Source organism: Epinephelus moara, chromosome 21 (genome assembly GCF_006386435.1).
Source record: "Epinephelus moara isolate mb chromosome 21, YSFRI_EMoa_1.0, whole genome shotgun sequence".
NCBI classification, from domain to species: Eukaryota; Metazoa; Chordata; class Actinopteri; order Perciformes; family Serranidae; genus Epinephelus; species Epinephelus moara.
The window spans coordinates 20,556,960-20,584,763 of NC_065526.1; the positions used below are offsets into that span (position 1 = coordinate 20,556,960).

General features: G+C 40.6%; 1 protein-coding gene across 1 annotated transcript; it reads right to left on the reverse strand.

Moving 5' to 3' along the window:
• Window positions 1-237: 237 nt before the first annotated feature.
• Window positions 238-27,797, reverse strand: LOC126408925 (serine/threonine-protein kinase OSR1-like). The gene is made up of 17 exons (XM_050074719.1): window positions 27,592-27,797; window positions 23,323-23,435; window positions 18,068-18,176; window positions 17,190-17,331; window positions 14,658-14,713; window positions 14,282-14,391; window positions 14,068-14,169; window positions 12,428-12,561; window positions 12,252-12,300; window positions 12,082-12,147; window positions 11,780-11,902; window positions 9,287-9,322; window positions 8,983-9,132; window positions 7,300-7,405; window positions 6,954-7,022; window positions 6,487-6,551; window positions 238-5,416 (listed from the first exon to the last, which is right to left on the reverse strand). Exons 1-17 carry the CDS (start codon window positions 27,659-27,661, stop codon window positions 5,342-5,344), a joined length of 1,575 nt encoding a protein of 524 aa, XP_049930676.1. The 5' UTR covers window positions 27,662-27,797; the 3' UTR covers window positions 238-5,341.
• Window positions 27,798-27,804: the final 7 nt, after the last annotated feature.

The following is a 27,804-nucleotide window of genomic DNA, read 5'->3' on the forward strand; positions in this document are numbered from 1 at the left end:
CCGTGTCCAGCTCTCCTTGTGTAACGGCCCATCTCCTGGTATCTCCTTCATGCTCTTAAGACTGTGCTCTTCTTGTGACCGCACCTTTAATAAGTTTAAGTTTAATTGATTTCGGTGTTACACTGTCACTATTAAGTGTTCCCTTATTTTTTGAGCAGTGTATGTACTTTTGATTTTGGGGTGAACTGTTCCTTTAATTCATGACATTTCAATTAAACATTGTCCTCACTCGTTGAATTCCATCATGTGACTTTATTCAGCTACTAAAAATCATTTGCATGTGTTGACATTTTCCAATAATCTATACATGTCGAGGAATCTCTTGCAAGTCATCACAAAATTTCCACTTCAAATTATGAATGTGTTGATGTACACATCTTATAATCAACCATATTTTAAAAATATACGTAATGATCTGTAAAAATAAAAAAAAAGAAAAGAAAAATTTACTTGCCAATCAAGTGCTAAAATGAATACTAATCATTCAGTGTCTCCGTGGAGGCAGAATGATATTTTTTCTGATGAGTAAACAATAAAAGGGAAATAAATAAAAAAAAAAATAAAAAAAATCTATGTGAATTTCAGCTCAAAGCCTTCGATGATCAATCATTTTATCACCAAAATCACACGCACACGGGGAGAGAGAAGTGTAACCTGTGCCGCTCGTCTTATTGAAATGACATTTTATCCGTTAGCCTCGGACAGGTTTCAGTGAGAAAACTGCATATCATGACAAAGCACAGAGTGTGACTACAAGCCCCATGTAACCCCGAAAATACGCATGTTAACATATCAATAAGGTGCCAATTGGACAAATCATTTGTGCATGATTAGTGACGCTCCGACAAAGGCCAACAGTGGAAAACACTACAAAACAATTTAAACTCTGTGTACTGAACATGATGAGCCTCAGTCCGCCTTAAGCTATATTTACAAGTAAAATGTTACTTTTATCTGACATGTACACTTAAAACAGTCAATGCATCTACATTGTTACATACAAACCTCATGATGTTTGCGTGACAGTGCATGGAGTTGCCATCATACGTACATTTACAACATCTTTACATACACCATTTACATCAGTACCTGAACTAGGAGCTTTTTTTTCGCAGCCCTTTGCACGTGGTACAAAACAACCAGCTACACAGGGAGTGATGACAGTGATTTGTTGGTGAGTGCTTAGAAAGCAAAGAGACTACAGTACTGTCAAAACAACTTGCCTAGTGACACAAAAACTTAAGTAATAATAACTGGCTTCTGGTAAAGTTTAAAGGAGCACTTCACCCAATGTGTGATAAGCCTACTGTTGCCAAGGTGCTGTGGTGGGCAACAATTAAAGCAAATTCAACCATTATCTGTGAAACTTCCTCTGTGAGCTCCGCCAATCATAGCAGTCTACCGCACGTCACCAAACTCACTTTTGTTTCTGGAGTTGTTCCAATATCAGGATCGGATAAACCTACTTCCCAAAGCCCGATCAGGTATCTGCGAGTATGCGATAATTCGATTTGATAATTTCACACAATTTATTAATAAACTCTGAAGCAGTTTCACACCCAGATATCAATTCTTCCTTGTTGCTCTAAAATGGCAGCCTACACAGCAAGTTGCGCTGAACAGCCACTGGCAACTACTATTTTTTTAAAGCAGCGAAGAAGAATTGATTCCCTGAACGTTCAGCTGGTGCTGCACTACAAGTGTTGCTGCAATGTACGTTATTTAAAGGAAATGTTATTTATAACTAAGATTGTATTATTATTTTTTGACTGACAGTCAAACTAGATAATAAAATAAAGTGGCAGGCATTTATTCTCTGTATGCGTTTGTTCGTGTTCTCGGGTTTAACCTGATAGTAAATACAACGATAGCAGTTATTTCACACCCATACAGGGTCAGCAGTATACCACGATATTGGATTGGTACTCCGTAGGAATGCAGGATAATATCGGCACGTCAACTTATCGGCCAATATTGGCTTTAAAATGAAATATCAGAATTGGCCGACATGTTTTTTTCTAATTTTACATACATTGAAAACTACTGCATTTCATGTCTCCATCTGCTGGTGGGCCATCATGATAAGAGTATGCATGCATAACATGATGTTTATTCCACTACAGAAGAGACTTGATCACTAAAATTAGGTGGAGAAAAAAGTGGATATATCAACATCGGTATCGGTTATCGGACAAATGAGTCGTTACATATCGGCATATCAGATATCGGCAAGAAATCCAACATCGTGCATCCCCAGTATTCGGTATCAGCCAATATGAAAGTTCAGGTATCGCAATCAGTAAAGATCATATTCGACTATCTGTACTTGTTTCACATTACTGCTTAAGGTTGTGCACGGCTGATGTTCTGCAAGAGAGCAGGTTTAATCTGTTTTGCATCGCGTGCAACGTTGTGGTGGAACATAAACGACATCCTTTGACAAATTGATTCTAGAAATGTGTCGACAACAGACAGGACAAAGCAACATGACAAAGGTTGTTGCATCCAGATAAACTGTACATGTTCAAAGAATCATGGTGAGTTTATATTCGCAGGTTAGTGATAACATATGTGTAGTATAAATCACAAACTCAGAGCAGTGCGGTTTTATTCTCACTGGTACAAGTTGCCTTAATGAATTGTACTACAATTTACGACTAGTTTTACAATCTACTCCCGCAATTTAATCGCAAAAAAAACACACCGAAAAGCTCTTTTAGAAAAGCTGCCATGTAGTCGGGCATCTTAGGCTGCAATAATTCCCCCCAAAAAGCCTGCGAAATCCTGGAGGGACTGACTGGTGGTGTCAGGACATGCAGATAATTTTGGTGTTATTTACTCAGGTTTTAGGATTCCTGCTGCCTCTTGATACAATGGAGGTAAAGGAATTTTGTTTCGTTGTTCGTGGTCAGCAGCTCTATGAGGCTGTACTGAGCTAAAGGCTAACATAGGCACGCTAACAAGTTAATAGCAATGCTAACATGCAGATGTTTAGCAGCTTAAATGGAAGTTAAGTGTGTTAGGATGCTAAGATTAACTAATTAGCACTACACACTAGGGCTGCAAGTAACGATTATTTTTGTTATCGATAAATCGGCCCATTCGTTTCTGGATTAATTAATTTATTGTTTCGTCAATAAAATGTCAAAGTAGTGAAACATGCCCCGTGTTATTTCGGTCTTCAAACTGTATGTTATCCAGTCTCGTAACCCAGGCAAGGGCCAGTATTTCAGGCTGATCCAGAGTAACTAGCGGATATTCGGGCCAAGACTTCATCTTCCACTGGTTATTTCGGTTAATTTCTATAACTAACAAACACTTATAGGAAGCTAAATTGTCATTGGACTTTAGCCAGTCGGTTTCAAGACAGTATTTCAGCCCATGTGTCTGCCCCTCCGAGTGAACTGTTAACCTGCCCATTTGAACATGACAACAAACAGAAACCAAACCGCTTATTTTTTGCAATTTGTTCAGAGAGATTTTGTTTTATCCGACCAACAGTTCAAAGATTCAAAACTATTAATCACAATGTAGGACAAAGAAAAGCATAAGATGCAAGAAACCAGAACATTTTTGGCTTTTCTGCTTAAAAAACCCAACTAAATCAATTATTCAAAAATCAAAATTGTTGCCAATTTATTTTGTCAATCGGCTAATCAACTTATCATTGCAGCTCTAGCAAAGTACAGCTGAGGCCGATGGAAATATTAGCTTTGAGGATACTGGATCATGAGCCAGACCGAAAGTGAAAATTTAAGAAATCGCCAAAGTGAGAAGAATTTATCCTTCAGGGACTTTGAATAGTGCAGTTGATATAATGGCAATCTATCCAATAGTTTCCAATTTATTTTGGTCTGGCTGCTAATATGGCAACAAACAACATTCCATTGACTTCCATTGTTATTAAGTTGGAGGCAGAAATCTCAGAGACAAAGGACTCAAAACCAAATACGACCAAAACTGCCAAACACGACTAAAGGCAAGTGACAAAATCTTTTTTTTTTCCCCTTTTAGAAATTTGGGTGAACTGCCCCTTTAAACTTTTATTTCACTCTGGTTGAACATTCTCAGTTTTTGGGCGTGCACACCTCCACAGAAGTTCACTGTTGGTCGGCCTGTAACAAGAGCAGCTCGGCACTCATTGCCAGCATTCAGGACTCATCACAGCTGTTGGATCACTTGTGGTGAACGACCTTTCTACACAGTGACATAGAAACATGCAATTATTACCTGTGTCTGTCTGTAGCCGTGTTAAATGTTCATTTTGCCTGTGAGGAGAAATTCTCACTGTAGGTTCCTAAAGCTGCTGGTTGACTTCAGGAACTTCCAGCAATGTACAAGCCCAAAAAAACAAATCTATTCAACCCAAGAGAAACATTATTAGAAACCAGCGGTCACACGCTGTGAAAAGAAAACACCTATTGCATAGTAGAAGAATATTAGGCAGGTCTCAATCTGTGAAAATAATCCTGTCTTTGAAAACCTTTGAAAAATGCCATCGATAAGTAACTGCGGTTATTCCGGGACAGAGCAGTTACAGTCGATTTGTGTGTGTTTGAATGGTTGCAGCAGTGCAGTCAGAGCCTAAACTCTTTGGTTATGTTTGGACTAAACCACCACACCACACGCCTCGGGCTGCCTTCGACAGGAATCTGGTAATTGATTTATATCCTCGGTAAAAGTCCATCTGAATTTACAGAATTACAAAACTACGCTACAGTGTGTTTCTAAGTTGTGTCAGTGTTACGGGAGATTGATTTCTTAGACAGGCGTATATAGAATACACCTAATAATCACAGAGAGAGACTCTTTTTTTTTTGTTCACCAAACACTGGTAAAATCTAAAGTTTGACTAACTAAGGCTGAATTTACACTTTTCAATTTCAGTGTAGCATAAAGTGCCGTATAAAGGTGGCACGACACTCTTGTGAGTTTTGTGGCACAGTTGATTAAAACAAAACAAAACAAAAAAAGGCAATCACTTCCAGTACTGGCAGGAGATGGTTTGGATTGTGCTTATGTATGAAGAGGAAGAAAAACAAAACAAAAAAGAAACTAGGAGTTGATATAGTTGATTGCATCACTTCTCCCATTTACTGTATAAGCGCACTGTAAACGTTTCAAGTGTGATTCCTGTAATGAACTGAGCCCCCTCTCAATGTGGTCCTCATGCATCCTGCAGTAGTGTCACACTCCTGCCAGCTTCCTGTCCCCTCCTCATCCTCCTCCTCCTCATCATCTTCCTCCTCCTCTCTTTGGCAGTAGTGGTTTCTTGGAATTGACTACAATGCAGCTGTGCAATACCATTAGTTTCTGTCCTCTGCTGATGGCTCTGCTGGACTTAGCTGATGCTGAGCTGCGCAAATCCGATGAGTTTAACATCGTCAGGAATTTCAGACTCCTCCACGCCAGATGCCTGGAAGAGAAGGAACAACATCATAAACTGTGCTATTTTAAATCTATGAATATAGAAAGTGATTTTACGAAAACTAGCGGTGTAACAATTAAGCGGGATTTATAGTTGTGAAGCAGACCCTAGGCACGTCGCCTTCGCCGTTGTGAGCATTTTAACTTGTGTGGTGGTCTGTCTGTGACACTGCAGTTACACCTCCAAAACACTAGTCGGCGGCGGGGTTTCTCTGAAGTGCTGGAAAGTTTAGTTGATTTAAAACACACCTTATATGGTGTGAGGGTCCAAAGGACAGAGGGATTTCGTATGCTGTAAAACCCTCTGAGGCAAATTGTGATTTGTGATATTGGGCTTTATGAATAAAATTGAAAATTGAATTATCTGGACACAGTTTCCCCACAAATACAACATGCTAATGTTTTTAGCACAAGCCTATGGCATTTTACATTGCATAAATTAGCTTAGCAGCTAGCAGACTTTTCCTCTTCTCATATAAAACTAGGGACAACAACGAAATTTAACAAAGGTAACGTTACATAATGTGGCTCAGTTACAACTCACAAAGTTCACTGACAAAACAACTGTCTTATACTAAACATGTTTTCCAAACAAAAATAACATGCTAACCTTATTAGCACAAGCCTATGGCATTTTACATTGTATAAATTAGCCTAGCGCCAAGCAGAGATTTCCTCTGCTCATATGAAGCCAGATAAATCCCAAAATGTATCTAGCGGACTGAAAAAACAATTGATTATATTATTCTTGTTGGCTACCTTAAGTTGAATTTATATTTGTCATATTAATAAGCAAAAAAAGAAAAAGGGGTGTCAGCTTCTTCTGTAACCTACTATGTTTAACGGACAATATGATATTGTCTCATATCAACTACATGCCCCTGAATTAAATCAAAATGAAACTGTGACAGACTTTGTGATGTCAGCAAGTATCATACTGTTGTCCAAAGAACTGATATAATATCATGTCATGATAAAAAAATAATGATTTACACCCCTAGTAATACCTGTAAAAAGTATATGTAAGAAATTAATGCACTTTTCTGTGTGTGTACTTACCAATTTAAAGGTCACATTTTTGTTATTATGAGGATCATCAACAATCTTTTGCAAATTGGCAGCAACTAGACAGAAGACAAAAGGAAGTGAGAGGTCAGGTGACGAGCTGATGTAAGAGCAATGGACTTTTCCATCGTGATCAGCGGTGAAAACAGGATAAAACTGGTTTTAGAGGTACGTGCGCACTGTGACATCATAAACCAGCTGCGTTCAGATCATACGGCTCCTGCATCTGTACTACAAATCACGTTTATTACACTCTGCCTTGTTCCCACTCATTCCAGTACAGTATTAACAGTTCACCTGCAGAGAATAAGTCATCTATCACAATGAACATCATGACCTAGATAATGAGAAACAATCGTGAAGTATGTTCACTGTGACGGATTACCTGTCTGAACAAGTTTCAACCACACTCACTCCACACTGAAAGTATCCCATCATGCAGTGCTTTATCTCCCACTTACCAATGACTAAGTCCCTGCCGTCGACCAGACCTGCTGAGACCAACTCCTGAGAAACTCCGTCAGCAGAATCTAAGGACAGACGTGGAGCAGAGAGACAGAGGAGTTAGACAAAAGTCTGCAGCCTCTTAGAACACGATGAGAGCTAGCGGATGCATCCTAAGTGCTGTATCATTGCCACCTGGACTTGCTTGAGTTTCTTGCAGACATTTCAGCCCTCAGCCAAGAGGCTATGAACTGAACTGATGAACTGAAGAAGCCTCTTCAAACGTTGCCAACGACACAGCACTTTGGATTACCATGACCTGGGTGACTGAGAGTCTTCACCGACACAGCGGAAGCATCCTACCTCTGCCGGACATGAACTCAAATCGGATGTCATTGAGTTCCTTCTTGGGATTCCTCAGTCTCAGGACGAGGCTGATGGGAACACTGGCATTGGCTGCAGCTGGATCCTGAAAGAGCACAACAACAAAGTGTTTACTGAACAACACCTCTGGTTAGAGTGCATGTAGGAGCCTAAATGCAGTTTATTGATGTTTTGGCTGCCTAGCTTCTAACTGATGTGCAATAATGTAAGTTCACGTGTAAAACAACACAATTACAGTATTTGCAGGTCTAGGTAGATACAGTCCATATTCATGGTGATGCAGTAAGTTAATAAAAATATGTGTAGATAATTAAAATGCATAAAATCTTGTGTATATTTACATGTGTAAGCTTTAAGATTAGGATTAGGGTACTATTATTGTTGCTGTGTACCTTTAATTGCCCTTTTTACATTCTCACCAGTAGGGGGAGTTTTTGGTTTTGGGAGAGTTAACTGCAGTTGGACAAGTGAACAGAGGAGCAACATAATTTTTTAACATCTTTTACCTCTTTCTTTAGCTCTCATTTTTGAGTAATTTCAGATTTTGGAACCGGGCAATTGTTTCAGTACCAAATTCAACTTTATCGAGTGGTCCAGTGGATCTTTTTTTGGTGTGGATCATGACGAAGGGGATCGTTAGAGCGTCAAGCTAAGGCTTCACTCATTAACAACAGACAGAGAATTACAAGGAGGTAAAGATGCTAGACCACGATGACTATACAAGGTGATTTATGTGCTGTCAAAGTGACCCAAGTTTGTACATTTATATACCAATGTTAGGATGTATTTCAGCTGGTCTTTGCGATCATGTGTAGTGGTCCCTGTTTTTTTATGTGTTTTATGGTTCACTTATAGTATATATTCACATAATTTTTCGCTTTCCTTTGTAGTAATCTAATTTTGTGTTTTGTATTTTTTGTGTTAGAGCTGTATACTTTTTGTGTTTTTGTTCTATGTTGCTGCCTGTCTCGGCCAGGACACTCTTATAACGAGATTTTTAATCTCAAGGGGTTTTCCTGGTTAAATAAAAAAAAATACAAATAAAAATGTTCCTTAATGTTTTTTTATATTTATTATTAGATTTTACAAAATAATGTGGTATAAAATAAACCCTCTCTTTCATCTTTTTGGCCTTGTCGCTGTCTCAAGAGAATTTCTGTCCCTTTAAAAGCGTGTTTGTCGCATCGGTGCAGCCTTGCCTAAGTTAGCCTACCTGAATGAGTGTTTATTGTGATAATAATACTACTCTACTCTTAGTGGCTTTTTTCTCCTGGGACTTCTGTTGCTCTTACAGTGGCGTGGTGAGTGAGGCTGTCGTCAGCTCTGCTCTGCTGTCTGTCTCTCCTCTGCCACAGATGACAGCAAAAAGCAAGACTCTCACACTGAGCTAAAATAAAATGAGTGCTTGCAACTTCAGTATCGTAAACAAAGTGATACGGCATTTTGCAGATGTTTATGGTGTGTGGTGTTTCACCCCTGGAGTGGAGCTGAGACAGACAGCAGAGAGTTGGCGGCTGCACACATTGCTGTGCATGAAAGCTTCACAAGTTTAAACACCTGTGCGACAGCTGACGTAAAACAAATGATCAGATCGTGTTGATTGACCCTGATACCAATGTCTGTGATTGAACTGACATATCCCTATTAAGAATGTGTTTTTACCTGAGCAGTGGGTACATGTAAGGGGCTCGCTGTTTGAGCGGGAGCCTGTGGTGGAGCTTCCTCTCCTGTCTGGCCCACGTTCGCGGGGCTCTCCTGTGCAGCACCAGGCGGCTGCAGATGTTGTGTGGAGCCATCTGCTGGTGGGAAAAGCTAAGAGACAGGATTGCAAATAAATGAGCGGCTGTTTTCAGTTTGACATGAATGGAAAAACAAGGACACACAGAGGACAGGCATGCAGATCGCTCTGTCAAGGCATTACAATAAATCAAGATTTTCACGTCATGTCCACTACGAATGGACTCACCTCCATATTCTGGGACCCGTCCTTCACTCTGGGGGACTGCAGAATGGACATGACAGATTGTCAGGATTAAACACATGCAATTCTCCTCTTATCCCCCCAATACACAGACCGATGGAGTATTGTAGGATTGAAGGAATTTGACACAAGGTGACTTTAAACACAGGGCTTAACTGAAATCACAGTTAAGACAACAGACAGTAAAATCCCACACCAACACATGAACACACGTTTTAAGGATAATCTGAAGGTGATCCGAGCATCTACCTGGGCCTGGGAAAACCTAATGTTTTATACAATTACACTGAACAAAAATTTAAATGCAAGACTTTTGTTTTTGCTCCCATTTTTCACAGGTTTAAGTTAAAGATCTCAGACTTTTTCAGCACAAAATTACTTATTCCTCTTGGATTTAGGCTGTTAGTGAGCACTTCTCCTTTTCCGAGATAATCCATCCACCTGACAGGAGTGGCATAACAAGATGCTGATTAAACGGCATCATTACTACACAGGTGTGCCTCGGAATGGTCACAATAAAAGGTCACTCTAATATCTGCAGTTTGGTCACATGACACAATGACACAGATGTCACACATCTTGAGTCAGTGTGCTGTTGGTATGCAGACAGCAGGAATAGTGACTTTAGGTTCTTTTATCTCAGACATGTTAGGATATTACATACCTTGAAATGTTTCGGCGGAAACTTCCGCCTTCCTCAGAAGTGTCACTTGGTGGTGGTTGTGACGCGTCTTTATCAGCTGGTCTGTCAACCAGCCGACCCTAGGGAGGCATGACGGTCACGCCACCTGCTGTCCGTCCGCCGCCTCTCCAGGATGCTGCTCCAGGTGTGGGAGAGCATGTATGCATGTATTAATACCGGCGCTGGATCAGGGAGGCCATTGAAATAAGGAAGCGTGGTCCAGGGACAATGAACAGGGACGAGGGGACATACATGCTCTCCCACACCTGGAGTAGCATCCTGGAGAGGCGGTGGACGGACAGCAGGTGGCTGACTGACAGATCAGCCACCTGCTGATAAAGACCAGCTGATAAAGACGCGTCACAACCACCACCAATAATTTTACACAAACATTTCTTGTAACTTAAAACATGGCTTTTGGTCAAGTTAAAAGTCGAATGATCTACTTCTAATGCTGGAGAAAAATGAACACTTTCTAGAGTGGAACACATAAACACAAAGATCATATCATTATTAAAGTATCTGTTTGATTTTCCTTGGAAAAAAAGCTTGGGTATTTGTCATTTGATTGGATGTGATAAATAAATACCACCAAAATACCACATTAAGACGCCAAGACCTTGAGGAACGCCATAGAAAAATCCATGATGTGATTCAGTATCACACACTTTAGACATTTAGAAACTTCTGTAAGAACTGCATTTTTTGGCGATCTGTAAACTACTGAGAAACGCCCCTATAGTCATTGTACCTATGAAAGCCACACATCCTTTGAATCCCCGAGGTCTGCAGTTTGTTGCTGTGAAGTTTCATGGGGCTGTGATTATCCTAGAGGTCATTACAGGTAATTTTATACAGAGAGGTCCATTTAAAAATGGTCTTACTACAGTGAAATGGCTACTATGGGGGCTAACACACATGAATAAAATTGGGCTCAATGGATCCACAAGAGTCTTGGCTTTCCAGTCAGACACAGATTATGCAACTCCAAGTCTGTTCATGGACACCAGTAATCAGAAATATTCAAAGACAAAAGGTGTTTTGTTTTTCACAAAACTGCACAAGACTACTACTAAGTGGTCATGTCTGTACAGGAAAGACTCATGGGTACCCACAGAGCCCATTTCCATCCAGGTATCTTGAGGTGAGAGGTCAGAGGGACCTCTAGAAAATGGCCATGCTGTTCCTCCCTTGCCTGATTTTTACCTCACTTTGGAGCGTTATTTAGCCCCCTTCCTGAAAAGCTGCCATGACATGGTTGGTACCACTGGATTCCTTTGGTCTTCTAGTCTCTATATCTATATCTATATCATCATGCTTTAAAAAACCCCACTATAGCTTCTTAATGAAAGCAATGATGGCAGGGATCACCAGCGGCCCAGCAGGTGTCATAGGGTTGACAAATGTGTGACTACAATTTGAGAGAAATAAGACTTTTGAGTGCGTAAAAAGTCTTAGATATTTAACTTGAGTCTGTGAAAAATGGGAGCAACAACAAAAGGGTTTCAATTTTGTTCAGTGTTTGTCTTTTGTTCTGAGAAGACAAAACCTCACCAAATCAGCATTAGGTATCTGGCAACGAATTTATCTTTGATGACTTACCTGAGTAACCTACATTTGAACTAAGCTGACATTAAGGCCGGACAAAAGCACCTTAACAAAAACACACTCCAGCTTGGCTAAGAAATGTCCAGAGTAACAGTCCAACAGCACCATCTGCCGGCTGCAGAGAGGAAACACAGTATAGTGGCCTTCTAAAGTACACTGACAAGACTGACAGGCATGCAGAGTCTCACCCGCAGAGCTAAGACTGCAGCTTTGCCCTCCTCACTCTCCTCGTCCAGCTCATCGTCGCTCCACTCCCAACCGCCATCCTCTGTCTTGTGGAGACGACCGCTCGAGCCGGGCACACGACGTACCTGCACAGTGCATGAAACGCTCATCACCTCTTTCTAGTTGATACTTGGCAGCATGAATTAGGCAGAAAGTTTGACACACCCTAGACGAGACGGCGCACCAGTGCAGAGCAACACAATTCTACAGACATTAAATCTTCTAATAGTGTGCACCAACAGTGTATCAGTAATGACTATCAAACCTTTTTGGATCGCTCCGTTATTGTTGGACCCTTCTGTAGAAGCCTCTCCTGCAAATACTCGTTGTTCTGTAACAGAAAGAGAAACATTTCTTACTAAAAAATTCTCTCTGAAACACAGAAAATATCAATGTGGTTTCTATTTATTTCAATGAAAGTGTTCAAAGGCTCACTTTGGCTTTTGTGAAGAATTTATGCTTCAGCAACTCGGCAGCAGTTGGCCTTAATAGGAAAGGGACAAATAGATCTGTTTTATATTCATGACACAACTTTAGAGTCTGATGGAAATAAAAATAAGAACAACTTAAATCTGGCATGAGGCAACAAAAAGGTTTGGGGACCAACTGACCTTTTTTCTGGATCTTTCTGTAAACACAGAGAGAGCATCTTCCTGAAGGACTTTCCGTACTTCTTCACCATCTCCTTGTCCGTGATGCCCGTCTCCAGACAGGGAGGGTCGTTCTGCAAAGTCAGCATCAGCACCTGCAGACACACAGAGATAAGCTTCAGTCAGAGAAAATCAACTCTGTGCAGACCAGCTGGACAGAAACAGATGCAACTACAGAACGTACAATTGTCTTAACTCGTTTTGTTAGAGATGTTTATACAGTCTTTTTCTGATGAAATAAACAAAATTACTTCATCCACTGATCCATTGATCTGGGTTGATGGATTGATTCCAGGGTTCCTACACATTTGGAATTTTTCCCATACCCTAATTTCCAGACTTCTCTGCATTTTTTTTTCTTCAGAGAATATGCGACATCTGAGTAAATATATCAGTGTATCATATTTCACATCATATTTAATTATTCTTAATAGGCGATTGTAACTCAGGTAAGTTCAATGTCTGGGCTGAGGCAAAAAGGTTGGGACTCTGGGTGCAAGCGATGCAGTAACGAGACATCGGTGTTTTTTTCCCTTTCATGTGGCTCAGAATCGTCTTCTCCCCCATGTTGGCGATGTCAAACAATTTCACACAAAGCTTGCATCTAGCTCTGTGTGTGAATTGGGAATCCTTGGCCAACCAGTATTTATATACGGTATTGTCAAGCCATCCATCCAAAAACTTGCATCTACCCATTGTAAACCACGTGAAACTTGTCTTCTTGTCGAAGGTGCAGTGTTGGAGTGAAACTTGATACCTTGGGGGCTGGAGGAGGGTCACGGGGCAGCGGACTGGACATACCACTTGTCAATCAGGTAAAAGGGGCGGTATGTTTTCTGAGACGTTTGCTCTCACACAAACTGTGCTTGGCCCGACATAAAACACGATCCGGATTGATAAAATTATTTTTGGAAATAAAAAAAAAAAATTCTAATTTAGAAAACAGTATTTAGAACATTGATAATAGTCTGGAAACATAACTATTTTTCCATACTTTATTTTTCATTTTCCATACTTTTTAATACCTGGAAATTGATCAAATTTATTTCCATACTTTTCCATACTTTCCATACTTGCGTAGGAACCCTGTGATTCAATGAACAACGATTAAACATTACTGATGCAAGGTCTTCAAGAAATGTCCTTATTTTGAAATTCCCATGGCATGTCTGTGTCACCATCAAACCGTGCAGAGGCAGGCAGATGGTATGGTAAGCAGCAGAGAAAAAGACAATGAGGATACTTAAGCTCCATTTCCACTGAGCAGTAAGGTACAACTCAGTTCAGTACGCTTTTTTACGTTTCCACTGTAAAAAGTTGTTGATGGAACCGTTCCGTACTGTCCACATTTTTGGTCCCCCTTTTGTTGGGTCAATAGCAGATGGTCACTCTGCTCAGGACTGAGTTGTGGCTGGTTTTGGGGCTTTTGTAACCACCGTGGAGAGTTTTATTAGCAAACTGCAACTACAAAATTTAGCATGTTTAAACTTGTAATGGAAATGCAAATCAACACGTCATGGTTTGACATGGTGTGGCCAAAAGTGCCACTGGAAAAGCCCTACTAGATTCCTCACTGACGTGCAGTAAGAGCACACAGTTACCTTCATCGGTGGGTATTTGTGATATGGTGCAGCCCCAGTGGCCAGTTCAATGGCTGTTATCCCGAAACTCCAGATGTCGGCTTTGAAGTCATATCCGCGGACCTGTGGAGTAAAAACAGACCCAAGTGAACGCCAGGCTTGCTTTTATCAGAGTCACGAGGCATTACAGAGAGAAAACAGACGGAGAGAAAGATCCACAAAACAGGCTTCCTACCTGCTCCATGACCTCTGGCGCCATCCAGCATGGCGTCCCCACAAACGTCTTCCGAACCTTGTTCCTAGTCATGTCTCCTCCTGCTGCTAGAAAGGCACTCACACCAAAGTCTGGGGAGTGTGTGGGATGTGGAATACATGACAGAGAGAAGGGAAGCTATTTAAATGGCTTAAATATTTAGACAAACTAATCTCAAGCAAAAAGACCTGGAATTTTAAGATTATAGAAACAAACCGTGTGGACTTTATTGTTAGATAGATAATGTATCAGACTTTTAAACACACAAATCTAAACAGAAACAGTCCACAGAGGGACACGAAACTGTAACTAAGCAGAAATGCTGGGGAAAAAAGCTGAGGAAGCTGAAACACCGTACCAGCAATTTGCACCGAGCCGTCGTCCCCGAGGAGAATATTTCCAGCTTTCAGATCCCTGTGCATGAAGAGGAGGAGGATTAAAACACGATACGAGGTCACAAGTCAGTGAGTGCACCAACAGAGGAGTGGTAGTTAGGTGGTGCACACTGACTCTGTTTACTCTGGTGCCCAAACAAGTTAAAGCTGCACCTTTGATCTGCCTCATTTTAATCCACCTGATTTCTGTTTGCCTACACTGAGTGCAAACTATGCACAAGGAACTGGAGTGGATTAACTTGGCCCCGCACACCTCCCTCCCCCTCTCCCTCTACCATCTCCTGATTAGGTGTAAGTGAGTTAGCCTCTGCGTCTGAGCTCCATCAGCAGCTGCTCTCTGTCTACTGAAACACTGTCCGCTCACACTCTCCAGATACATTAAATATTTGATGTGGAAATAGACACGTTTTTTTGCTTCGACTCATCATCATGAAGTAAATGTTGATCGCACAAACTAATGGCTGCAGAATAATAAAACCATCTGCATTATGATTGGTTCCATATCAGAAGGGTCCAAAATTAAAACCCACCAAGCACTAAATGTGGGTAGATTTCCGTCACGCATTAACGTCTATTAGGGCAACATTGTGTCAGCACAGCTACAAAAAAATAGATTTGCAGTTATGTTCCAGTACGTGGAAGTTTATCCACGGAAGACTAATGTGACAATTGGTTTTGTCACACACAGCAAAATTCTATGACTTTGCTAAAACTTTCAAGAACTTTACTAATTCCGTGAGTTTTCCAGGCCTGAAAAATGAGAATGTGGAATTCCATAACTTCTCCAGGTTTTCCAAGACCATGGGAACCCTGATAATGTCTAAACTAGGGATGCATGATATTGGATTTTTTGCCGATATCCAAAATGCCGATATGTAACAACTAATTTGACCGATAACCAATACCAATATCAATATATCCACTTTTCTCCCTACCTACTCTTAGTGATAATCAAGTCTCTTCTGTAGTGGAATCATATTATACATGCATACTCTTATCGTGACGGCCCACCAGCAGATGGAGACATGAAATACAATACTTTTCAATACATGTAATATTCATTCATTATGCAAAATAAGAAAAAGCATGTTGGCCGATTCATTTTAAAGCCAATATCCACCGAAACACATAACGTGCCGATATTATTTTGCATCCCTGGAATAAACTTGCTCTGTATATTCATTATTAAAAAATACAAATGTAATTAAATTTAAAGAATTACAAATGTCTTATCATTAAAAAATGAAGATTAAAATTAGAGTTGTACCGATACCAATACCAGTATCAGAAATGCCTCCGATACTACCTAAAATGCGGTATCGGGTATCGGCGAGTACAGCCTGTGACCAAAAAGCATTCTACTGTAGCCTTTAAAATGTCTTTTTTACCTAATTGTGTGGCTGCACTTTAACCTGTGTCTTGATCTGTGTCAACACTGGATAATAATAATAATAATAATAATAATAATAAGTTGTATGGCATTCATTCTACTATTATGTATTTATTTCTTAATATTTTAGGAGTTGAGACAAACAACAATTCATATCCCATCCATTTTTATTTTACGCGCTGGTATCAGATCGGTACTCTTTATCGGCAGATACCTAAGGTTCAGGGATCGGAATCGCTCTTTATCGGCAGATACCTAAGGTTCAGGGATCGGAATCGGAATCGGTATCGGGAAGGAAAAAGTGGTATCGGTACATCTCTAATTAAAATAACAAGTAATAAAAGATTAAGACAGAATCTTTGCAACCCTGCACATAAAAATGACAGACAATGAGAAAGTCTAACGCCACCTCTGTCTGTGTTATTATTTTATTACCTTCATAAGTACAGGCACAACTCATAACTCTTGACTTCAGTATCAATTGAAGTTCTTTGCAGTAACTTTCCCCCATAGTGGAAATGGCAAATGGTGAAACAAGTGAAGTAACTGTAGAAACTTGACTGGGCAAAAGAAAAAGAGCCCTGTTGCTGACTATGATACCACTTGGAACTTTGGGGGGGGGGGGTGTAAAGATGAGAGGTTGTCTATTTTCACTTTAATTAGATGAGTATTCTCTTCAACTTATCCAATGGGATAAATCACAATAGTGTAGCAGTACATCCAAAACATAACATCTTAAATGGCTAATTTTTAACGATGTCTTCTTTAGTCTCTTTGTAAGAGACATGAGCCTGTTAATTTGAAACAATCACACTTGTCATATACACACTGAGGGGATACAGAGGCCTTTCTTCTTGGCCATGGTTCACAGTGTTCCTGAGAGGAACTTTTATGTAAAACAAACCTCGTCAATTATGCATTTTCACTGTATCAAATATTGAAGGAGTGCGGTCTCGTTCAAACCACACGCTCGTATGCAGAGATGAAAGGTTTAGAGCCACAGTGAGCTGAGACAGGAGCAGTGTATGATGGGTCGTACCAGCTACCAGGAACACATTGTACAGCGACAACAAGGCATCGGTATGACACATTATCAGAAACTCACCGATGAATCTGCCCGTTTTTGTGAAGGTACTCCAGCCCCTCTAAGACTTCTTTCAGGATGGTGGCGATGCTAGCCTCATCCAACACGCCCGTCTTGTGCTCGCCACGGGAGATGATATGTTTGATGATGTCCAGCACTGAGCCTGAGAGAGAGGCAGAGGCTTGTCACAAGGCATGCTGACAGAACATGGCAAGAATCTCAAGGTTAGAAAAACTAGAATTTCAACTCGGTTCCTCCTACCTCAATCAAGTGACGCAGCATGTTGCAGTAAAAAAGGCTGAGCAGCATTTAAATGTTAAGAATTTGAATGTCAAAGTTATGAATGAAGCTTTGGATTATTTGGTACAGCCCTTGCAGAAATACAGGCAGAGGGCAAGACTGACTGCTGCTACTGGCACAGAGAAACAACGAGACGTAACAAAGAACTTAACACGATGAATTTAGGATTTAGAGATTTTTAGTTGATGTTATGTAAGTTATCAACCACTGTCGCTGCAGTAAAACTATGCCAGTGATTCGTCAAATTGACTTCATATGGCCCGTTATCTCGGGGAGTAAGAGAAACAGATCATCAAACTAAAACCCAGAATTGCCATGAATAAAGTCAAAGACAGCAACAACCTATCACTGGGCCAGGATAGCTTGTTTACTAGATAACATGAATGCTGCTGACACACTGAACGTGATCTGATGCGACTGACACAATTCTGAGTCAGGTACAGCCCAAACTTAATCCAAACATTCAGTCAAAATTCAAGCCCAGTCTTAACTGAGGAAAACATGTAAGGACAAGGAAAGTCAAGTCAAAGTCGAGGTGAAGATATGAGTTCGCCAAGTCAAGTCAGACGCAGAGTTTGTTCAAACATGAGGGCACTTACCACCACTGAGCAGCTTCATGACCAGCCACAGTTCATCCTTCACCACAAAGGAGGTATAATAAGACACGATGTTCGGGTGGTGGCACTGACTCATAGCCTGGATCTCTTTCTGTATGGAGAAGGAAATATGGGATACAAGGTCACAGAGGTGGTGCGGTACAAAGCAAATCACTAACTAAATGCCTTACAGTGACAAACTCAGTCATACTGGATCTCACAGATAACACGACCTGTAAAAAAAAAAAAAAAAAAAAACCCTCAGGCTGGGTACCATTTTAAAAATGATGATGCCTGTACTATCACCAGTATCTTCAAAGTGATACCAATACCAACAGAGAACTTAATTCAGGGTTCCCACACATTTTTGTAGACAAAATTCCCAAACTTTTCCATGACTTCTCAAGGACTCATGATATAATTTCCAAGACCACTCACATTGTTGCACACTCATCTCACCCATATCTGGCAAATCTGGGATAAATGAATGTTAAATTACACTGTATTAACGATTTTCTCTTCATCAAACATATCAAACTATTCAAACAGAATTCCAGCTAACTGGCGTCCATGGAGGGAGAAACATTATGTTGTCATACTTGGACTCATATTTAGTAGGGCTGCCTCCGACTAAGAGTTTTCCTAGTCGACCAATAGTCGTCATTTAAGGCCATTAGTCGACTAGTCGCCCACATGTTTACGACTTTAATTTAATTATTAAAGTATATATTTTGGGCGGGGCAACACAATGGTTTGAGTTGAAGGTGTGAGAAAGAATAGTCTCAGTAACATTGTTAACACTGTGCTACATTACAGAGAAATACAAACCGTACTAATGAACCTTCATTAATATAGGCCTATATTTTATCTACAAGTGCACGTCACACACTGAGCGAGCCGCCTGTTAATGACGCTGTCAGCAAAGCAGTAATGATTGTGCTTAGTGGCTAATGGGCATGTAGCTTCTTCCATGTTTCAAATGATACGTCGTGTTTGTAGTCGACCAATGAAGATGAGTTTACATATCACCTTGGGTTCGTCCTTCACCTTCTCAAAATGATCCCACACTTTGGATTTCCTGCCCGACATGTTATTAACCAGCTTGTGGAATAACTGCAGGTACCAGCCCTGGAAATTAACCTGACTCCTGTCTGACTGCTGAGCGTGGCCACTTCCTGAGTCTGTCCTTTCAAATTAAATTCCCACATGGTCCAGTCATATAGGTTTTGATTTATTGTGACAAGGAGCAGCTCCTAATAGACTAATGAAATCTTGCCGACTAATGACCTTTCTGGTCGACTAATGGTCGACTTTTAGGGGGCAGCCCTATATTTTAGCTACGTTACATCAACAGGTACAAAAAATGAATTTTGTCGTTATGTTACATTACATGGAAAAATTTCATGAAATTTTTCCATGTAATGTAACATAACGTGTGTTATGTTATGTTATGTGTAATTTACACACAACAAAATTCAATGACTTTTCCCAAGACTGGAAAATGAGAAACCCTGAAAAAGGCAGGGCTGAGTACACTGTGATATGTGTATTAATCCCTAGTAATACTGCTATCGCGATATTCAACAACATTATATCACATCACATATTTCCTACATATTGTGCAACCGGAATTGTAGTATAAAATCAGATACACCCCGGTCAGTCTTTATCCCTCTCGCCCCTACGGGCCAGTTGTTCAAAGGTAATCTGATCGGATTTTGGTTATCGGATTGGATCAAATCTTGAAAATGGGTTGTTCAAAAGGGAAAGAAGGATTCTGAAATCGGATTAGATCACGGAATCCAATCCTAGTTTTAATCTGGATCAAACCTTCAGTTTGTGTTGTTCAAAACGTTTCAGTAGGATTTGGATAACTTTGATCCAAAAAAACAGGATTATCCTGATCCCAACAGGGGGTAGGATTTCAAGGTGGATTTCAGGAAGAAAATGTAGTAAAACTTTAAAATTGGTCAAATAATACATTTGTATCATTTAGTGTATATACTTTTATTTATATTTTGCACTTGACTTGTTTAACCGTTACAGTGATAAAGTAAATAAAGTAGACATAGGCTACCAAATAAGCCTTTCAGTATAGTAAAGTCAAAATAAAATAAAAATGATCTTGTGAAAACAATGAAACCGTGGAACAATCCCCCCAAACAGATTTCAATAACAAACAAAAATACATTAAATGTTTCTGTCATCACTGTATATTCATTTCAAAGAAACAATCATCAGAGATGAAACTGTCAAAAATAATGTCTAACAATTGCATCCCTGACTACACGTCCAGTCAGTCCCTCATTCTGACAGAACGCCAGAGGTTGGTCTGGTTCTTCAACAGGCTCAGGTGCATCATAAACACCATCACAGAGAGGGACATTGCGCCTGGTAGCGATGTTGTGCAGGACAATACACGCAAGTATTATGTTGCATGCTCCCTGTGGTTCCACTCGCAAGTAGTTAAGGCATGCAAAGCGTCTCTTCAGAACTCCATTTAAACGCTCAATTGCACATCTTGTTTTGCAATGAGCAGTGTTGAAGCGTGCCTGCGCAGGTGTGGTTGCTACAAGAAAAGGAGTCATCAGCCATGGTAGGAGTGGATAGGCACTGTCTCCTAATATTATGCCATCCAGTCGGTTGGTTTGGAGCTCTCTGTATAAAGCACTCTCTCTCAGGATACGTGCATCATGAACAGACCCAGGCCACTTCACGACACAGTTTGTGATGATGAGGTCAGCGTCGCCCACAAGTTGGATGTTGATGCTGCGCCTCCCCTTTCGGTTGATGTACTCCCAATCCCTCTCATGAGGTGCTTGGATATGCACATGAGTGCAGTCAATAACCCCAATAGTATTGGGCATGTTCCCCAAAAGAAAAAACTTGTGCTTGGTCTGGGCAATCTGGTCATCCTTTGGAAGTGAAACAAATTGATTGACCAGGCTGGCCAATGCAATTGACACAGCTTTCACTACATCACTCACAGTTGATTTGTCCACTCCCATATTGTCACCAACAACTTGGTAGAAAGTCCCAGATGCATAGAAGCGCAGACCAATGAGGACCTGTTCTTCCACAGACAGACTGTGACTCCTTCGGGTTCTCCGTTGAAGCTTTGGCCTGACAAGGTCTGCAATGTACTTAATATCAGCATTCCCAAAGCGAAAGCGAGCATACAGTTCTTCAGTGGTGTATTGCTCCAGTGGTTTTGCACGCTCAACATATACCCTTTGACGATATCCCCTTCCACCAAAATGGTGGTAGCGATGGACAATACCTGCCATGTCAGTGCCTCTCTCTGAGAAAGGCTGAATATAAGATGGCTGTCAAATACCCACCCACTCATTAGCTGATGTGCTTTGGCTTGTGTTCAATTAAATCAATCATGCTCAAGGCCTATAAATACTATGTTCACTACAACAGATGAGGTGGAACCATGGACTCAAAAGGACCTAATTTCACTGTTGCAGAAACCCATGCACTGCTGGAGGGTGTTAAGTGCCATTATGCCTCAACAGTAGGAAGCTCTGTTGCAAGTGGAATGGTGACTAACAAAAGGAAGAAAGACATTTGGGTTGAAATCACCCAGAATGTTAATGCAATGGGGTCTGGCCAGAAGAGGACCTTGGAGCAAGTTAAATTCAGATGGAAGAATCTGAGGGCCAGAGCAACAAAGGACCTTGCTGAAGCAAAAAACACCCAAACGGGCAACAAACCCTTTAAGAAAGGTGAATACACGGATGTGGTTCTGGACATTATTGGAGGTGAGAACTCTAAAGCTCTGCACGGGATTCAAGGTGTTGTAGGGGATGGTGAGCCTACGATTGTAGAGGAAAGTGAGCCAGTTCCTCCTAATGCAGAGGAAACATTCATTCTGGATCTCAGCACTATTTCTGAAGAACAACCTGGATCCTCACTGGTAGAGCCAGCAGTCACAGGAGCTCAGAAAAGAGGCTTGAAGCGTCCTTTGCCAAATAATAATAATGATGCCTATGAATTACTTCTCAAACGAGAAACTGAAAGAGCAGAAGCACAGATACTCCTGGCAGAGGAACAAATCAAGCTGACCAAGCTGCAGCAAACCAAAGTGAAACTTCAGATCCGCCTCCTAAAAGCACGGCTTGAAAATGCTGGAACCCTGAACATTCTTTATTTTGTAACTATTGGACATTTAGCCTTTTTATTTAAGACGTTTTCAAAATATCCACAATGTATTTGTTAATGTATATTTGTTTTGTATTTGTTGTGGCTCAGATGAGGGGTCATAAAAGAAATTATGAATGGAAGTGGATGTTTGTTATTTTTGTGTTTTGTCTCAAAATAAAAAACACTTACAGTGACCCCATGTTGGCTCTTCTACCTGTTGTTGTTTACATAGCTGTAGCCCACATTGTGATATGTTGTCCCATTTAGAACACTGGTAATCCGGATTTGGTAATCTTGAAAACTGGGTATCTGGATCAGGTTGATCCAATCCAATGTTGCTTTGAAAAACCGGCATAAAAGTAAGACGGATTACCTGATCCTGGGTAGCAAAAAATGGGATTTCCAAATCCGGATAATTTTGATCCAGATTAAATGTTTTGAACAACTGGCCCTACAGTGTTAGCCAAAGTCTGATTTCTCAGCTGATCAAATGGGTGAATCACAAAAATTCTAACATAAAAACCACTGACTGATTTTCCTTATAAGCAGTTTCACAGGTGATGAAAGTGCAAGAAGGCAAAATCCTGCACGTTCTTTCTGCAAAATGTAATCTTTCTGTTGCACATTCATCTATATCCTATTACTAGGCTTTCTGAAGCCGATAAAATCATCCTTTGTAAATAATAACATGATTATTATGACATATCATAACTTGTTTTTATATTTTTTTCACTGTTAAATGGAGAACCCATTGTTTACTGCAGTTTCACTGGCAGACTGGCAGATTCCACCAGATAACTTGGTGGTAATGAGCTTTGTAACAGAGCAATGAGTGTTGTGCCGCATTTGAACATCAACATTCAACAGTAAAATAATGTAGAGAAGACATATTTCACTGTTTCACTGTTGCTCAGGAACATATTATTCATCCACATTTATGGTGTGTCTTAATGCATTTTACCCAGCGTTAGTACTCTGTGGTTTTTGTGGTATCAAACTTCTGATGTGTCCTTGACTGATCTGACCCCACCAGCCCACGCCACTCCCCACACTCTGACGTTAACATCTGGACTGCAGATACTGGCCCGCACGATGCTACAGTTTCTTACCAGCAGCTCATCCATGCTAGTTTGACACTTTTCCAGGTTGATGCGTTTGATGGCCACCTTCTCCTTTCTTGGCTTGCAGTATGCTGCCTGGACAACTGCAGTGGCTCCGCTCCCTGAGGAACAACCGAGACAGCGGTCAGACTATGACAGCTCAACCAAATCATTTGTGTGTAAAGTGAGAAGGTGATAAATTTGAGTAGAAACTAGATAAGGGACTAAGTTCATTTACAGCATTATACATTATTGTAATATGTAGCATGAATTGATCCAACTCTGTAGTAGTCCTGGGACTAAAATGTCATTTCACTGCTGTGTGTTTTTATTCTTACACTTATATTCTCTATCCCTGTGTGTATCTGTGTTTTGTATCCATTGTCATCTTGGCCGAACACACTTTGTTCTCCCAGTAATCTACAGGCTTCTCTAAATGTTGCGTAGCATAGAGAGTTGTGTATATAAGTGTATAAATTCATGGGTACAGGCATGGGTAAAAATGAACTACACACAGTTGGGCAGCTGGTGAAAACAAAAATAGATGTTTTATTTTTTAGAATAAAACAAATTTAAAAAATGTGCAGTATATGTGTAGCATTTTGACATCTAAATCATTATTATCAAGCCGCAATTCCTTTTATTTGAACATTCAACAACACAAGTTGAATCTCTGACTCCGTCGTCACATTCGTCACTGACGCGGGCGACTCCAGCCATGAAACTTTGCAGTCCGTGGATGAGGTGGCAGCCTGCATCGAGTTCAAGACATCCAAAGAGGATCCTTTGCGGATTTTATGGTGGTGGGAGGAGCGTTCTAAAATGTTTCCTAACCTGGCAGTGACTGTGTGGCAAGTTTTCGCCATCCTGGCATAGAACGCAGCCAGTGAAAGAGACTTTTCCACCTCTGGATTTGTAATTCAAGAACGGGTACGGGTCGGGTCATGGGACTTCTATTAATGGGTGCGGATTGAAATCATAACGGATAATGGGTCAGTTCTGGTATTGAACTTTACAGGTATGGGTGGGTGCAGGTTTTCAAAAATGAACCCGTGCAGGACTGGTGTAGCAAACTTAAAATGAGCTTTTGGGCAACAATACAATGTGTTGGGAGTAGATACAACTCTACATCTGACCTTAACAATACCACACCTACAATGAGGTTCGGAGGTGAAGGCGTCATGGTCCAGGGGTGTCTTTCTTCTTATGGTACCAGCAGAATCCACATTATCAAAGAGAAGATGGAAGGAGGCATGTACAGGGAATTTCTTGAGAAGACGCTGTTGCCATCCACCAGGACGGTGAGTGAGACGCAGGTGGACCTTTCAACAGGACCACAATCAATAACAAAACATACTGCAAAGACGACTCTCAGCTGGTTCCAGAGGAAGTAAATAAAAGGTGTCTGAACGGCCCAGTCAGTCACCAGACTTAGACATGATAGAACATGTGTGGAAGAAGCTGAAGATCAAGATTCACCAGCAGGCCCTCAGAATCTTTTGGATTTAAAGACTGTGCGGAGGAACGGACCAAAACTCCATCTGAACATTGTGAGAGATTAATTTCTTTAAACAGGAAGCATCTTAAGAGCAGGCATTGCAAACTAAAGCTTCTCCACCAAGTGTTAAATACATTACAGCTGGCGTGTTCAATGCTTTTTCCTGTTTTATTCCACTTTATTTCATGTCCCTTTTTTGTGTATTGAAATGTTATGTCTTTATCTTACCGTGCTATATCAATGCCTGGTGAGCACTTCATGTGAATAGCTGCATTGGAAATATGTTTAATGAAAATAATGTTGACGTATTGAATACTTATTTCCCCCGCTGTTTATTGTTTTCTTGTGAAACATGATTGGGAAATGAATTCCACTCTTGCACTGCCTTGTATATTACTTTACGTTAAACTGATGTGGTTTAAGATTTTGGGTAAAGTAAAACAACCTCCAGCAGCGTGTTGTTAAAAAGTTGTGTGTAACTGTACTGCAGGACAGTTTTTATGTAAAAATAAATGTCTTTGCTGTTATGACATGTCCTAATGAAAACCATCAGTGCGTACAGCAATCTGTTTTTCACTCCAAATCAAACCATGCATTTTAGTGACATTTGTTTTCAATCCAAAACGAAGAGCTACACATGCCGCTTCTTTCTGGACCAGTTAGTATTTTCTTATATTGCCTAATAAGGTACTGGACCAAACTGCTGAACAATAATCCAGGCGAGACAAAACCCAAGCTTGAATTAATGTTTGATAGATTATTGTGTCAGATATTTTGCACGTCTCCTTATTACAGACAAAATGTTCCCCATTTTAGACACCATATTCTGCATGTGTTTGTCCCATGATAATGGATTTTCTATGACAACTCCCATGAGTTTGTCTTCTTCTACCTGCTTTATTAAGGGACTGTTCATTACTTACAAGGGAGGAGGGGGTGTGCAAAAACGGGGAGGGATGTCACATAATTTTTAAGCACTACAGAGGGACTTGTTTTTTTTATTCTAGCTTAGGGGAGGGGCATTCAAAGTTAAATGGTTGTCTTTTTCATTTATTTTACCGCAGATTTTTAAAGAAGACTTACAGCGTGTTTTCTTTAAAAATCACCATAATTAAACCATTTATCATAGCCACAAACTGTAAATGTAGAAATTACTGTTTGGTTTTCAAATTTTTCGACAGTTCTTGGACCCATGTGCGATGAACGCTTCCGTCAATATTTCATCAAAATCGACTTTTAGCTTTTAACGTTCAAACACTGAAGTAAGTTTTAAAAATCTATTAACGTATTTATGGTGGAGGGAGGGTCATGCATTCTCCACCAGTCACTCGGGGAGGCTTGAGGAAAAATTAAGGCTGCACAATTAATCAATATTAAGCATGATCACGATTTTGGGTTCCCACAACTAAATGGACACGATCGACTGCGACACTGACGTCTAAAATGCGTGCTGCGCTCATAGAAAACTGAGTGATTCCTTAACAGCCAGCCTCCACTCTTGAAGAGCTGTCATGCCACTGTGCGTGCATCCTGCAGCAGCAGCCAGTCATAAACTTTCCTTAATGTTGCAACTGCAGACTGGCAAATCTAAAGTCATCCTTCATAATTTGTGTTTGGAAGTATTTAGAAATTAGGAAAGAACAAATCACATGCAAAGAATGCATGAGACTTGTGTCTGCACTGCAAAACGACACAACTAACTTGTCAAACCATGTGAAAAAACACCACAGTCTGCAGTATGATGAATGCATGAAGGCCGAGAGGAATAACATCGCCAATGATCCAATACCGTAACCATTAATTCCCGTCCTTGTCCAGCATCAACTCAGACATCCACGGCAGAGACGCTGCAATGCATTACGGTTCCATGACCAAAGTAAAAATAAAAAGTTAAATGTTCATCTGAGATGCACTGAATTCAGGTGAAGAAGAGCTTTATTTTAAGTCCTATTTTGATGCAAAAATTAGCACATTAGCAGGAATATAGTACAACATTTAAGTGAAAGCAGTGCTCTGTTTATTTAATTGTGTAAGTGCAATGAAAACATGAAAATATTCTGTCCCTAAGAACAATGAATAATTGTGGGAAATAATTGTGATCTCAATATCGATCAAAATAAACGTGATTATCATTTTGGCCATAATTGTGCAGCCCTAGGAAAAATATTTGTAAAAATAATAACAATAATTTAATTTTTTTTTAAAAAGCCCAGGCACCTCCCTCCTGTGATAAGTAAAGAACAGTCCCTCAGATGTTAACTTAGTTATACTAGGATGAAGCTTTGGTTTTGAACCTAGTTTGCTCCAATGACAAGACTGGTTGCTTTAAACACATTAAAAAGAAGTTTATTACTGCTGAACCAATCTAAAACCAACTACAGTCATCAGTCACGTTACCTGGACTAGAGTAAAGTATGAATGGCTCACTATAATCCGTGTCATACCTTCTGCAAAGAGCACCACCCTCTCCAACAACTGACGAACCTTCACGCACTGAAAGCTAACTTGCGCTAGCTAGCCGTTTAGCTTCTTGCCGACTTGCTAGGCTGCCACCTCACTTTAGCTCGCCAACTAGCCGAAACCTAATTAATTAATTTGGCCTAGCTAGAGGGAAACTCTGCAGAGCTGTTGGCCTTCCTGTCATGTAGCTACGGGTTATAACTGGCCTTGTGTTAGCTACAGACATGCAATGCTAGTTAGCTAGTTAGCTAGTAGCAGCGGACAACGCTGTACAGACAGGGGAGGCTAGGATGCTAACATTAGCATGCTAAGCTACTCACCTATCACCTCATTGAGTTCGTAGTCATCCCTGTCGATGGACCAGGATTGAGAGGACTGGTCGTCTGCCATGGTGTCGACGTTTGAACGGTGTAAACAGTGTTTCTAAATGGTAACAGAGACGCTGTCTGGAATAATATCTTCGTGATTACTCCATTCGGCTCCGATGATGCTTGCTGCTGCTGCTGTTCCGCTGACAACTCCTACCGCTTCTG

Coding starts and splice junctions, on each gene's coding strand:
- LOC126408925 (XM_050074719.1), bottom strand. CDS start 27,661: ATGGCAGACGACCAGTCCTCTCAATCCTGGTCCATCGACAGGGATGAC. Junction 18,177..23,322: donor CTAGCATGGATGAGCTGCTG/GTAAGAAACTGT, acceptor TTCTCCATACAG/AAAGAGATCCAGGCTATGAG. Junction 14,392..14,657: donor CGGCTCGGTGCAAATTGCTG/GTACGGTGTTTC, acceptor CACACTCCCCAG/ACTTTGGTGTGAGTGCCTTT.